General features: G+C 38.4%; 1 protein-coding gene across 1 annotated transcript; it reads left to right on the top strand.

Annotated features, from left to right (window-relative positions):
• The first annotated feature begins 430 nt into the window (after window positions 1–430).
• Window positions 431–12,628, top strand: LOC116328665 (gastrula zinc finger protein XlCGF46.1-like). The gene is made up of 2 exons (XM_031750502.2): window positions 431–903; window positions 9,672–12,628. The coding sequence occupies exon 2, from the start codon at window positions 9,689–9,691 to the stop codon at window positions 11,093–11,095; it is 1,407 nt and encodes a 468-aa protein (XP_031606362.2). The 5' UTR covers window positions 431–903; window positions 9,672–9,688; the 3' UTR covers window positions 11,096–12,628.
• Window positions 12,629–16,351: the final 3,723 nt, after the last annotated feature.

Below are 16,351 nucleotides of genomic sequence, written 5' to 3' on the forward strand. Positions count from 1 at the left end.
ACAGAAAGAGTTGAGCGCGCACGGGCAGAAATGTTGAGAGCGCAAGCAACATATTGCGAGCAACCGCAAATGCAAAAACTGAGCGAGAGGGGCTGCTATTGTGTGTGTGTATGGATAATAGCAAACACTGAAATACATTTTTTGCATGCAGCAATGAATTTTGTTCACTCAAATTTAGCTTTTCTTCACTCAAAATAAATTTCTCCTCAAAATGCAACACTTGCACCTCCAATTTTTTTACGTGCGCTCCATTTTTTCTAACGTACGCTCAGAATAGTGGCACAAAAATAACGCCATAGCTGGAGTGGGACACAGCCATGGTGCAGGGAAATTAGACTTGTTTTCAACGGGACAGTAAAACATGTTTCATTGTTCTGTTCCAGTTGGTGGCGGTAATGCACCAGAAACTTTGTTTGCCAACCGCCATCACACAAAAAGAAGAAGTAATGCGCGTCCACAGAGCAGAAAGTAGGCTTAGAACACTGTGGATCGTGCTTTTATCTTCCACGGGGACTTTTATATTTTTTTTCAAGTCGGCTAAAGCAAAGATCGTGTTGCTGTGCTGAGCTTCCTTACTGCTCGCCCTCTGGTCTCCGGCAGATCAAGTTTCTGTTTCTGATGCTTGATTGGAAAGATATACGCTCTCGTAGCTCACGCAGCTTGGTCTCTCTGCAAGGTATATCTACTTGGCCTCTCGGTGACAACGCCAAGTCATCCTGTCGGTCAGCTTGGAATAAATCACCTGTAAACAAAGAACTTGCCCTCGTGGTGATTGACGGGAGTAACATGCTGGGGAGTGGAGGTCAGTGAGCCTCACTGTCTCTACTAGTCCTAGTCCAACTGCAAAGCCCCGCTTGCCTTCTCCGCGCGTGGATCTTTAGTTTGGATCAGAGGGGATAGAGGGTGAGTACATTATAATTATATTGGTTGCCTAACTCTATAACTGTCTACATGGTTTCTCTCTCTTAGCTAATTTTGTTTTCGTCTGTACGTTCTGTTCAGCCCCTGTCATTTTGTCTGACTGGAGCTTCCAGCAATTCAGGACCTTATTTATTTTAATCATGTGTGTTCAGCTATTTGTTTTCCTTCATGTGAAGTAGGGCTGCCAGGATTAGTCGACTAGTCATGATCGTCGACTAATCCAATTTAACAGTCGACGCCTCGTTTGAAGATTTGTAAGATCCCAAAAGACGCAGGAGTAAGTAGTAGGATTTAAGAGTGTAATAACGGACTGAAACAGAAGATGGCAGCACTGCATGTACAAGGATGCCAGCTGCCGTTAAACCCAGAAGAAGAAGACGCTGTGTCCCAGAATTCATAGCGCGGCCCTGCTCAGTTTTCAACAATGGCAGCAGCTAGTTAGTTTTAATATTACTCTTATTATTCTTTCTGGTTCACAAAATAAACGTTTAGCATCTTGATGCATTCTCAATCATCCAGGAAAGTAAATCTCCAAAAGTTGAATCTGTTCATCTGGACGTAGCGTTTTGTGGGAGAAACGTTTCGTCACTCATCCAAGTGACTTCTTCAGTCTCAGCTGACTGCAGGTTTCCCCAAACCTTATAAACAGTACATTTGCATAATGACTGAAACCAGCCCACTGAAGGAACAATGGGCTGTGAGGTCAGTTCCTTAATCATAATTATGCAAATTCCCATGACCATTGATCAACAATCACTGACCAAAACCCACTGATCAAAGAACACTGATCAATGGCCATGAGTACCATGGTACTCATGGCCATTGATCAGTGTTCTTTGATGAGTACCATGGTACTCATGGCCATTGATCAGTGTTCTTTGATGAGTACCATGGTACTCATCACTGATCAGTGTTCTTTGATGAGTACCATGGTACTCATGGCCATTGATCAGCGTTCTTTGATGAGTACCATGGTACTCATCACTGATCAGTGTTCTTTGATGAGTACCATGGTACTCATGGCCATTGATCAGTGTTCTTTGATGAGTACTCAGTGTTCTTTGATGAGTACTCATCAAAGAACACTGATCAATGGCCATGAGTACCATGGTACTCATGGCCATTGATCAGTGTTTCGTCACTTGGATGAGTGACGAAACGTTTCTCCCACAAAACGCTACGTCCAGATGAACAGATTCAACTTTTGGAAACGTTTAGCATATTTTCAGGCGAAAATGTAGCTGTGTAAACCTCAAATATCTGCTCAGTTTACCAAGACACCACATATTTTCAAAAGCGCTCGGACGTTTTCGGAGACGTCTGTTACCTTTTTTTCAGTATTGTATTTGTTCCAGAGTAAATCGGTTTGGCTGAGATTAAAGTTATCGTTTTTACACAGCTGAATAAACTTCAAGCAGACAACTGATTATCTTAAGTTTGACATGCTTGAGAATATACTCCGGTGTCCTGTTATATTTTAGATAGCAAGGAGCAGACGACGGAGTTTATTAAACTTCACCGAAACAATCTGCAAATTTCATTAAAATTTTATGAACTATTATCTTGTCTTTATTTTCAGTTAGCACAGCTGTAAGCTAATGATAGTTATATAAGAGCAGATGTATGCTGGTGCAATAAGCTGTACGTTTTACGTCCAATGGATGCATGATCTGATTAGTCGGCTAATCGCAAAAATAATCGATTGTGGCAGCCCTAATATGTAGATGGTGTACTGAGTATTATGATTTTATAAGGTGGATAGAATACGACAGAATCCACAATTAATAACAGAATCACCAACCAGTAATGTTGTTACTAGAGGAAGGGCGATATGACCAAAAATATTAATCACGACATCCATTTGAAAATTTGCAATAACGATATAACTGACGATATAACTGACACTAGACAAAATACTTTACAACTCCACAACTTTATTAGTGCAAAAAAAAATCTATGTATTTTCACTTAAACAAGCAGCTGTTTTTTATGTGCATTAAAGTTACATAAAAATTTAACAGTGCAAATGCAAATTCCTTGCTGACATTTTAACCAAAAGGCATTTCCAGTGGAAATTGGCCAACATATCCTCAGCATAACCATGTAGAATATCCACAAAACTTAAAAAGAGGTTATACACACACAATACGGTAATATTATGTTGAAGCACAGTATGTATCACTCTGCGAGGCTCCTGCCTACGATAGCCGTAATGCTCCGACAATCCATCAAGCGGTGCGGGTTCGTAGCTTAGCAAAGTCATACTAAAACATTTGACAGATTTTCGAGCGCCGTGTACCACATAAAATCGTTTCGAGGTCAGTAAACACAACCAGAATTCATACATAAGGCACACGGGATTATAAGGGGCACTGTCGATTATCAGAAAAATCAAAGGATTTATTTTAAGTGTGCCGTATTTTCCAAAAAACCACTGTAATAACGACGGCCCGGTAGCATGCGCTACCAAAAATAGTGCTTTGTTGTGTATCTAATGGACGAAAGCTAAACCAGTTCCACACTACGAAGTTGCAGCATTTTTACAAACTTATTCTGGTTCATCCGTTTCACTCAACAATGGGCCATGTGTGTATGAAAACAAAGGAACTGCGCACATGCGTTTTACCCATATTCTATCACGATATTTCATTTTCTTATCGTTGCCTAACATTGTACCGGTATTACCGTGAACGGTATAATATGGCCCAGCCCTAACTACAAGTAATAAAATCATTGCTGAGCATCTGTGCTTTCAATGCAGTGACTGGTAGAGTAATTACTGTTTCATGTCTGTGGGTGGCAGTGGGTAGTGCAATATCACCTTGGTAAATAGAACTTTCTATTTTGCAAGGCACTGCCAGAAAAAACAAGAGGAGAGGACATTTTTCGGGTTACATCCGAATATCTTGAACAAGGAGGAGTTAAGTGGGATAACTGCATAAGTGTCTGCACTGATGGAGCAGCAGCCATGATCGAGCACACCAAAGGTTTCGTTAGCAGAGTGAAAGCGATACATGCATGTTATTGTTACGCACTGTTTTCTGCACCGTGAGGCGCTCGTTGCGAAGACTTTAGCAGCAGATCTAGCTCCTGTGTTGGATGATGTCGTGCGCATGGTAAACTTAGTCAAGAAAAGACCTCTGAAAAGCCGCATATTTGCATCTCTGTGCGAGGAAATGGGAAGCATACAGCCTTACTAACTTGCCATTATATGTGTTTATAAGTATTGTACTTATAAACAGTACATTTGCATAATGTACTGTTGGGGAAACCTGCAGTCAGCTGAGACTGAAGAAGTCACTTGGATGAGTGACGAAACGTTTCTCCCACAAAACGCTACGTCCAGATGAACAGATTCAACTTTTGGAGATTTACTTTCCTGGATGATTGAGAATGCATCAAGATCCTTTAATTGTCATTTTTACTTGGGAAAACCCTTTCAGCTAAATTAAAATAATCTATTGTTTAAACTCTTGTCCTAGTTCAGTTTACTTGGGTTTTTTTAGTTAATTCAAATACTTTAGTAGTTCTTTTAACTTAGGAATCTATTTTAGCTTAACTAACATAATCTGTTAGCTAAGTTGATTTAAGTTTATTAATTACCTGAGCTCCTTAAGGTAGCTGAGTGAACTCGTAAATCAGTTTCATTTTAATTATCAGAGTTGATTGACTGGATGTAAAGAAAAATGTGTATTAAACATCTTAAGTATTTTCTTTTTAGCTTTCCAACATCCATTTCAGCAAAACTATCTGTTAGGTTCATCTTAGATCTCAGGTTTAAATATCTACATTCCTTTAAATTAATTTTCTGTTGTTTACAGAAAAAAAATAAAAACCCACAGATTCCATTAAAGTCTATCTGATCATTTCATGCAGAAAGTTTGTTTAAAGAACATGACAAAACAATTACTCATGAGCACCCAACATTCACTATTTATTGTGCCATCTTAGTCATCTGAGAAACAGAAAAATCAGTGACATAGCTCATCAGGCTCACAATCCATCAAAACTCAAAGGTTGCTTCCTGTGAAACAAATTTGAACTTGGTCTTGAGCCCAGTTTGGGTGAAGATTAAATTCTGACCAATACTCTAGGAGCAGTAGTGATTCTTGTGAATTGTGGACAGCTGGTCAACAGAACCCTCACCATGGCATGAGCTTATCAGACTTTCAACAGGATGAGATAAAAACTGCTGTGTTAAAAGTAACAACATAAAGTCTGCATTAATGTAATGTATCAACGGGACACTTGCTATTTTAGAAAAGTTATTCTTTACATTTGCAAAATTTTTAAACTTCATTGTGCTCAGTCACACCTGTTAGCATAAAACTTGAAATATTAAAATAGTACAAAACCTTTGATAAGTGACAGTAAAGATCAGTTTATAACAACTAAGACATCAAACTCTTGTATTTGTCTTCACTTACAATTGCAACAAATTCCACAGAACCAATTTCTCTGAAAATGAGTGCATGCTTCTGAAACATTTGATAAGATGGATATTTCAGAAACATTAGTTTGAGTCTGCTCAATTGCAAAACAAAGGAAAAACTAATGACTTGCATGAGATAAGCATCTGCAAAGTCCACCATTATATTGTTGTTCACATAAGTTTCTTAAACCATGAACAAATGAGTAATTGTCTAATCTGGAATGTAAAGTGTAGTCATTTAGTGACATACAAAAGTGAGAATATCAAAAAACAAACAGTAAAATAAAAACTGTCCTTAACGCTAAGGCAATTGTATGCTGTGAGCATACAATTACAGTTCTGCATGGCTTTCTGCAAGAGTCTGTTTCTTAGACCATGCACTAGTGAGATGCACTGCCTTCCACCAATGTTCATTAGGATGTTCTGAATGACTTCAAAGATGTCCTTAAGTTCCTTTGGATAGTCTCTGTTGAAGGCAAAAAGAAGGCCCATCAGCATGGAAATGGCACTTGAGACATCCCTCAGATTAGACAGGATTACTGCCGCCTCAAGGACAACAAACACATCGATGATGTCTTCTTCTTTCACCGTCACAATGCCAACTTTCATCCTCTTAGGATGACGTGTCTTCAATACCTGTCGGCTATAAAATACAAAAAAAATAAATTAAAAAAATTACACAATTACAATTACACAATATCCCTTGTGCTTAAGAATTCATGTCTTTCCAAAGAAGAGCCATACTGATGCCTTGGATGATGGTGATTGGCTTTGGGTAACACTTATTAGTTGTTAAAGTTTTTTCAGAATGAGATATGCACCCCCATGTTACAAATCCATTTCTTGCTTTAAACAAAGACCATGTTCATAAATAACTGAGCATGTCTTCAATTGCAGAATTCAGACAACATTTTCAATTTAAATGGTAAATGGCCTGTATTTGTATAGCGCTTTACTAGTACCCTAAGGACTCCAAAGCACTTTACACATTCAGTCATTCACACACACGGGTGGATGATTGAATCATGGCTCAAGAGTTGACAGTTCGTCTTATAATCGGAAGGTTGCCGGTTTGAGCCCCGGCTCCGACAGTCTCGGTCGTTGTGTCCTTGGGCAAGACACTTCACCTGTTGCCTACTGGTGGTGGTCAGAGGGCCCGATGGCGCCAGTGTCCGGCAGCCTCGCCTCTGTCAGTGCGCCCCAGGGTGGCTGTAGCTACAGTGTAGCTTGCCATCACCAGTGTGTGTGAATTTAAATTTACTTATGCTAAATATTGGCTGTGCTCCAAACCAAATGTGGCTGAGAATACATGAAATGTGCAAACTGCAGCTACACTACAGGATCAGATTGTGGCTCCATAGACAATGCTTCTTTAATCAGTAAGAGTTTATTTTTTTCCCCTTATATTAACAGCATGAAAAAAGAACATATACACATGGCTGAACAGGTTGCATAATTGGCACTGAATATCAACATCCACCTTTACCCAGCTGCCCAATGACTCTGGGCCAGTAACCTTTAATTGCTTACCCAGTCTACACAGTCTCTTTTCCAGGGTCCACATTTCACCAAAGTATTGCCCCCCACAGCTGTAGCAGCCACTGCAGGCCCTTAAATATCCTAATATCTCTGCCATTACAATATATAATGTGAGAAATCAAACGTAAAGCTGAAGTGAACAGTACAGCAGCGAAATGTCAAAGACCCTGGTGAAGACATGAATAAACATAAGACCCTAATAATATCAATACTAGCTTGCCAGTTAGTATCTCTGAAACCTAGACCAAATCCAGTGTCAAAGATCTTGTAATAATACATTTGGTGAGGAAAAAGTACACATGTTATCATGTGGCATCTATTGTTTCATAGATGCCACATGTTTAATTTAAAATCCACTGTGGTGCTGTCATTATTAAATTTACTAAAAGAAACAATACTAACCTTCAGTCTTGAACGTGTGTAAGGGCTCTTCCTTTAGAAAATGAGGCCCTCTGTCCTCTTCCTTTGTGTAGGGCTCTGGTCAAAGAAGTCAAAAACAAAACAAAAACATTTTTTAAACAGTGTTTATGAAGCATGTAGACAGCTCCAAATTCACAGCTTTTTGATACATAATTCCATCAATATATGATTATCATTGGAGATATTGAATCAGGCTTATCAGGACATTCAAGTAGAATATGATATCCAACCTACCACCAATATACACAGATTCTGTAAAAGTTACCACACTAAATGTCCAGTTGTGAAATATGATGACAGACTTTACTTATCAGCTATCTTTCAATGAGTTCATCAGTTGAACTGGATAACCTAAAACTTAAACAAGGATTAGATTTCGCAGTTGAACACTTACATCATCATCTAAGCATTTTATGAGCCTAGTTAGCCCTCCTATGCCGCTCTTGATTTTGTACAGCTCCACGAACCTCTCCATAATGGTCAAGCACAGCAAAAAGGAACCCTTTCAGGTCAACAGATGTAAGACGGGCAAATTCTGCTTCAACCTGAGCAATAGAAGAAGAGGGGTGGAGAGTACAGGCAGAATTTAAAAAAAATGCTTTGAGACCCAAATTTAAGTAAACGATCATCTGAGGCCCATTAGAGAAAACACAAACACACAAAAGCAAACAAACAAAAAGATGCACTTTACCTCCCTTTCAGCGAACAAGGAAGTTCAGAGAACAATAAGCTCTGTCTTGAAATCTTTTAAAGTAGAATGATTGTGAAAATGACTTATGTGATGTAAAACTTTAGTAAATGTGCGATTAAAAGAACACTGAGTAAAAGGACAAGCAACAATGTCCTTATTCCTCAGATGTTTACCTTGATGAGCAATACTGTTTTAGTCCAGCTGCTAAGGTTATTATCGTTAACGAAATAACGAAAACTAGAAGTGAAAAAACATTTTCGTTAACGGAAATAAAAATAAAAATAAAAACAAAAAAAGGAAAACTAACTAAAACTCTAATGAGTGTTCACAAAACTAACTAAAATTAACTGAATTTATAGCAAAAATGTGTTTAGTTTTCATTGATGTGTGCGTGTCATACAATAGTCAAGGGTGAAAAAGAAGTTTAGTTTCCAGGTTTTTTTTTCTTGCTGTGTCTCATTATGCCAGCAGGTGGCAGTACGTTAGTCGAGTCGACTGTGTTGCTGCTCCGTCCCCGCGCAGAATCATGTCAGGAAAAGTCTGGAGAAAGCGCCAGAGTCCAATTTGGGATTACTTTGAATATGACTGTGTTTTGGATAAAGCAAGTGTCTTGTAGTGGAAAGAGACAAATTATGAGGGACATTTCTAAAGGGAAAAAAAATCCCACAAACCTTAAAGTGCACTTGAAAAGCTCACACAAGAAGGCTAACCTAGCCTAGCTTACCTGGAGAAGGTAAGGGAGCACGCCCAACCCTCATCCCCAGAAACAGAAGCTAACACCAGGCAAGGCAGCGTGATGCATCCCGAGACAACAGGACTGGGATATCTACATAACTGTGTGAGTCAATTGCCTTAACACCCGGTGCTGCAAGAGTTAATAGTCTCATTGGGGCCAAGATATACATTTTATAGTTGCCTGGTATCAGTGGTTGTTCATCTGCCTTTATTTATTTATTTATTTATTTAAAAAACCCATAGGTGGGAATGTGAGTTGTCTGTCTCTGCGTGTTAGCCCTGCGACAGACAGGCGACCTGTCCAGGGTGCAGGGTATGGTAGCTGGAATAGCAACATACCCAAGGATAAGCAGAAGAGAATGACTGATATGATGAAACTGGGATTTTGTTACACTTAATTATTGCAAACACAACTAAAACTATAACTGAAACTAATCAAAACTAAACTGAAACTAATGATTTTCAAAAAAATAAAAACTAAACTAAACTAGCAAACAATTGGTAAAAACTAATTAAAACTAGTTAGTTTTAAAAAATTGAAGTCAAAACGAAATAAAAATAAAAACTAATGAAAATTGCAAAACTATTAAAACCCTGCCAACTGCCTCATTAAAGTTACACAACAGGCTTTTTACATTAAAGCCAGCAAGTCCATTACATACTCCTTTTATATATATATATATATATATATATATATATATATATATATATATATATATATATATATATATATGTGTGTATATATATAGTATGTGTATATATATATATATGTGTGTGTGTATGTATATGTGTGTGTATACATAATTCTTTTTTATTTTATTTTTTTTTACTCATGGGGATGCGCATGATCTGAATTATGCAATGTATCATAATCTGTACACTTTGTAGGTTTCGTAGTTGCATAACCACTGTTTTGGTTCTTTGTCATTATAGGCAAAAAGGGGGAAAGCATGGTGAAACCTCGGCACATTGATGACCTCAACAAAAACCACCCAACACCAGCTAATACAGATGAGCCAGTTGTGATCCCGATGGAAAAGACTTTTACTACTTTGAAGCAACCCAGAAGATGTCGGCGCACTGACACTGGGGACAGGTTTACCTGTGATCAGTGTGAAAAGTCTTTTACTCAGAAAAACAGCTTAAAAAAACATCAGCTCATCCACACTGGAGTTAAAGCATTCAGCTGTGATCAGTGTGGAAAGTCTTTTACTTACATGAGGGCTTTGAAACGTCATCAACTCATCCACACTGGTATTAAACGATTTGTCTGTGATCATTGTGGAAAGGCTTTTACTTATAAGTGTGCCTTAAAAAAACATCAGCGCATTCACACTGGTGCTAAACCATTTGTCTGTGATCAGTGTGGAAAGACTTTTGCTCACGTGGATAGTTTAAAAACTCATGGCCTCATCCACACTGGTGCTAAACCATTTATCTGTGACCAGTGTGGAAATGCTTTTGCTCGTAAGGAGAGTTTAAAAAGTCATCGACTCATCCACGCTGGAATTAAATCATTTGTCTGCAATCAGTGTGGAATGGCTTTTACTCTTAATAGCAGCTTAAAACAACATCAGCTCACCCACACTGGCATTAAACCATTCAGCTGTGATCAGTGTGGAAAGGCTTTTTCTCATAATTGCAGCTTTAAAAGACATCAGCTCATCCACACTGGATTTAAACCATTTAGTTGTGATCAATGTGGAATGGCTTTTACTCTTAATGGCAGCTTAAAAAAACATCAGCTCACCCACACTGGATTTAAAGCATTTAGCTGTGATCTGTGTGGAAAGTCTTTTACTCAGGATGGCAGCTTAAAAAAACATCAGCTCATCCACACTGGATTTAAAGCATTCAGCTGTGATCAGTGTGGAAAGTGTTTTACTCAGAATGGCAACTTAAAAAAACATCAGCTCACCCACACTAGAGTCAAAGCATTCAGCTGTGATCAGTGTGGAAAGTGTTTTGCTCAGAATGGCACCTTAAAAAGACATCAGCTCACCCACTCTGGAGTTAAACCATTCAACTGTGATCAGTGTGGGAATTCTTTTAGTCACAGGAGTTCCTTAAAAGAACATCAGCTCGTCCACAATGGCACTAAACTATTTGTCTGTGGTCAATGTGGAAAGGCTTTTACTTACATGAGGGGTTTAAAAACTCATCAGCTCGTCCACACTGGTGTTAAACCGTTTGTCTGTGATCTTTGTGGAAAGGCTTTTGCTGACATTTGGGTTTTAAAAAAACATAAACTCATTCACACTGGTGCTAAACCATTTGTCTGTGGTCAGTGTGGAAAGGCTTTCGGTCGCATGGATACTTTAAAACATCATGAACTAATCCACACTGAAGTTAAATAGTTTTTATATGGTCAGTGCTGAAAGGTTTTTACTTGTGTCAATATATTTAAAAAGCATCAGATTATTCATACTGGAATTAAAGCGTTTGTCATCAGTACAACAGCATCTTAGATTTGCATAAACTTATCTATGCTGGAGTTAAACACTGTCGTTGTGCAGTGTGGACATTCTTTTGCTAGGTTTTATCATCTAAAAGAAAAATCCCAATCTCGCCAACTATTAAACCACTGAAATATGAGGAGTATGGAAAGTCTTTTATCCATAACACAAACTTATTGTGGATCAGCAAACCCATACTGTGTGTCCTTTTGGAGACAGTGAGAAGCACAGAGGATCTGAACAAATCTGCTGAATGCTAGGTCAAACTTCCAAAGCTTGAGATCAGGCTTCACAGAATTCAGCTTTAATAATTGTCATCAGAGGCAAGAAAGAATACATGTGTGTAAATGAGAGGGAGACAGGTGTAACAGTGGTCAAAGGATGCTTGGCAAAGGATGATGAAGATGGAGCTACCAGGCAGAATGAAAAGGTCTTGCGACTTTTCCCTTTGCCATAAAAAAAAAGTTTTAGTAGGATGTACATATTGACTGTAACAGTACTTAAATCTGTAAGTATTCTAACATGAATTGCTTGCAGTGAAGGATAGGAAGGTTAACAATTAGAAAAAGTGCTGTAGCTTTATTCTTGCTGTAGTATGTAGTTTCTCCACGTGGTGGAACATCTCCTTTTAGTAATGAGGTGGAGTTGTATGTGTTTGCTAACTGTCTGTCAGAGCTTCCCAAATTTTTAAATGTCCATCTATCCCACTGAATAATGAAAATGAAAAACATGCCTTTCTGAGGCTGGCAGCCAGCATGTAAAAAGACTTACTTTGAATTGTTCATATTACTTTCTTACATGTTCTAATTTTTAATCAAACTGTTTAATAAAGAGCAGCAGAGGCCTTTCAGAAACTCCTGATTGTTGTTTCATAAATCTAATGGCTCTTTACTAGAAACCTAAATTAAAGTCATTATTAAGAGGCCACTGATGCACCAAGGCTTAGAAATCTATGCACACATAATGAACCAAGTCGTTCAGTAAAGATCGAATTGAGGAAAAGGTTGTCATGTTAATATAATGCAAAAAATGTTGACTTTATCTGTTCTGTGCAAACATCTGTGATCTTGCAGACCAAACATTATTACCATCATGTGATCACAAAGAGAAGCAAAACGTCTGCACAGATTACATTCTTGGTCAATCTGAAAGGCCTGTTGATGTTTATTTGGAGATAATTAGTGAAGTAAATGATGTGCTGTTTCTGTTGTAACTTGCCCATGTGAAATGTCTTTTAAATGGTCTCTGTTGTCTTAAAAATGATGTGAGTCAGTTTTGCTGCATGAAGAGAAAATGAAATCTGTAATTTTTATGTTGTATTACAAATATTATTGTATTTCATCAATTTGTGTCATTTTAACTGGGAAGTATGTGTAAAATTAAGTGTATCCTATAAGTATTTAGATATATAAAAGATATGATGTATCTTTCTTATTTTCTGTAAACTTACTTATACATTACTTAAAAGTTATCTCAGTATAGTAATTTCTTTGTTCTCTGTAAGAAAATGACTTTCTATCCCTTTATCTATTCTCCCACTGAAAACGCTACATGCAGATGAACATAATCAACATTTGGGGATCCCTTTATTCTAGTGTACCTACCATTAAGTATTTGTGGATAAATATAATTATATGCAATTTCAAACAAGAATTGAAATTGCATATAATTACAGTGGAATTACACCATTTATCACAGGACCACACACAACCCCACACATGCATTTCAAATCCCCTGTAACTGTATTGTCATGTGCCATGTGTGGTAAAACACATTATTGTAGTGTACTGTTAGGGTTCAAATATTAAGGAGGGATATAGGAGGAATCCAAATAACAACACTGATCCGGCCGGATGGAGTCAAACGATGATTTTAATGAACACGCGTGGGGAGATGTACACTGCACAACATCAGCTCAGCCCGTCCTCAAATGCACTCAGTTTCACCTCTCCCCTCTCCAGCTAAAACTTGTAACCTATCCCCCAGACAGAAGGCCAGCACGTACACAACTGAAACTATATGTGTAATATATTGAATAAATGTTTTAATCAAATGGCCCTATTTTAAGCTTAATAAAAAGATATAAACGAATAAAAGATAATAATGAATAACCGGGGGCCCGTTCTTCGTACCTCGCTAAGTAAGTTAGCCGGATTTGAATGTTGACGATTTCGCGTGATCTTGGATCGTTCGGTTCTCCGAAGCTCATCTGGGACTTGCTGTCATAGCAACAGATCCGTAAGCGTAAACCTGCTCGGGAGCAGGCTTACTTTACGTAAACAGGATTAGATCGCGGCCACTCAGGTATGTCCGCTGCAGTTATATGAAAGCAAGAGCGATATTTCGCCACTGTTTTACCATAAATAAATATTATCAATGTAACTAAAGATAATGCAGCATTTGATTCTTTTATTGATTTCATACAGATACATACAGGTCATTTCCGAAAAAAGGAAATGTACTATTAATCATTCTATTACATGTAGTAGATCATGTCAGATGTAATTCATATTTTAGAGTAGTAATAGTAAATTACTACGTGCAATCAAGATGAGAGACCACGGCTAAAAAAGCGAAGGTGGATTTGGGAAGTCTGTCGCAGCCATGTCCTGTCCGTTTGTACGCGAGCAAGGAAGGTGCAAGATTGATAAGGAGAGTTTACAGAATTTAGCATATATTGCGGGATAGACAGGATCCTTTAGCTCAGCGCGACGGTGTGCTCATAGAGAGATATCGATTCTCCCGTGAGGGTATTATTTACTTTCTTCCTCTCTCTCTCTCTCTCTCTCTATATATATATATATATATATACTTATTGTACTGTATATACTTACTCCCGACTTACTGTGCATGCTTCAGTCACCCCTTGCATGGGAACAGGTAAAAGTGATGGAGTGTTATGTCAAACTACACACAAAAAAACCCACAATCTCAATAAATGTCACAGTACAAAAAGGGGTGTGACGAGGGGGTGCAGGACCACCACCTGTCTTTATTTGCTCTGCCCTTTTCTTGTTTGCTGTTATAAACAAACAAACAGATTATTCCAGGGTCTCTTGTCATAGACTAAAAGCAATATAAGTGATAAATATTACCATTCTGTGGAATATTCTTATATTTCACTTTTACTTGTTCCCATGTTCTAGTGGGTCCTGTTGTGGCTCTAATGTGAAAGGATATGATGTAATATAATATAATGTGGTATAATATAATATCACATGATATAATGTAATATCATGGATCACTTACGAGTTTAATTTGTCAGCAACTTTCTGCCAGCCCTCTCTCCTTGCTTTTGCAGCCTTTGCAGTGTTCCCCTGCGTTTTAATTAAACTCCGAAACTCCTGATATCCCTCAATCAAGAGTTCTTGGTCTGCTGCCGTGAAATACTGTGCGCGCTCCTTCGACATCTTCGCCGACCAATCACAGGGTTGCCGATCAATGTTTCTACTATCGATGCGTAGCCCCTTTTAAGCCACCCAGTGATCTCAGATTACTTCATCCAGCTATACTAATCGTCAACAACAGGTGTGTTCGGAGAACCGGATTAGTGAGCTCAAAGTTGGCGCGATGATTTGATCTTGGATGTGTCATTTGATCTTGGATGTAGTAAGCGAGGTACGAAGAACGGGCCCCGGGTTCTTCAAATAGCATCATCCAAACAGCTCCTCAAAATAGCAACCAAAAAATGCACCCTTTACAGAGGAACCAAGACATTTTAAAAGTCTACTTCCTGATGTATTCTGAGTCATCTGTTACCAAGCAAACTGAATAGATTCATGCCCTTTCCTCAGGCCCCAAGTCACTTCCCCTCTGCTTAGTTTCACTCTTGCAAGCACGCTCTGCAAAAGCCTACGTTTCCTGTCAGGACTTTGGCATAGGCTATACTCAGAGGTGAGCCTTTCATATAATGCAATGAAATCTGCATATAAACATTTAAGATTATAAAAAACATTCAAAAGCATTTAAGATTATAAATTCAACTCAACAGTTTAAAGTGGTTATAACTGGACCTGTAATAAAGGTTAATATGATTATGTTATTAATGCAATGGTAATGATGATGATTATGCACAATAGCAGCAAAATATTTCCCTGATCTCCATAGTACATTGTTTGCACCATTTCTCACCAATTACATCACAGTGGGTTTTCCAGATCTTGTACCAAATGATATACCAGCCTTTAGAAGAAAGTGGTGTCTGACAGTCAAGTCACTGTATACAAGAGCAAGATGTGTAGCAATCCTTCAAGCTACGCCCCAGATGTCCAGCCCATAGAGGGAGAAGACCACCTACCTGGTTCGAAGATTATGCTGTCATCCAACCCCCTTATAAGCAGCATTCTTCATTGGCTACCACAGTATTTCCTGCTACAGGAAGACCAGCCACACCAGAGTACTTTACAGCAAATGGGAGCACTGACTGATATTGCACGCCAGAGCTAGTCAGGAACTTGGAAGCCAGTTCTGTCTTAACCAGGCCTCAGTCACTCCACTTCCAGCAAGCCCCAACCCTTGTATCCCAGTCTTTACAAGGGAGACCCTAGAGAGTTTTCCTGGTTGAAGGTGCCATCTGACAATTTGTTACCGTCTGATACTACTGCGCACTTGAAATACCAAATCCTAGTCTTAAGTTTGAAGATTGCTTACTCCTATACTTGTCATGGCACTGGATCTTTGACCCAGTGTTTTGTGATTTTGGACTTTTGGGATTCTGGTTTATTTAATATTTTGAGATTTTGTGTTTCTTTCTAGTTCTATTCTTTTAGTTGTTTTTCTGCACTGTGTAATATTTAAGTCAAGTCAAGTGACTTTATTGCCATTTCAACCAATGTTCCTCCAATACCACAGTGCTACATATAAAATATAATAGACGATCAACACAGGACAACAGAAAGTGCAGGTATGCAACAATTGCAAACACCAGACAGAACAGGACAATAAATACACAACAGTGCAATAGAAAAGTGCAAACATGACCATAGGGTGTGCAAAAGACTGGCCATTGTGAAAACGTAACTTGTTATTTGTAATTTCTAGTCTTTAGGTTCTGTTGTCATACATCCCCTATGAAACCTCTGCATTACAAGCTCAGGGGTCCTCTCATGGGCAATGTGCATGACACAAAAGAACAATGTCAATTTTGCCAAAATGAGG

Source organism: Oreochromis aureus, linkage group 3 (genome assembly GCF_013358895.1).
Source record: "Oreochromis aureus strain Israel breed Guangdong linkage group 3, ZZ_aureus, whole genome shotgun sequence".
Lineage (NCBI taxonomy): Eukaryota > Metazoa > Chordata > Actinopteri > Cichliformes > Cichlidae > Oreochromis > Oreochromis aureus.

What these genes read in the sequence shown, in the direction of transcription:
- LOC116328665 (XM_031750502.2), top strand. Translation starts at nt 9,689, where the DNA reads ATGGTGAAACCTCGGCACATTGATGACCTCAACAAAAACCACCCAACA.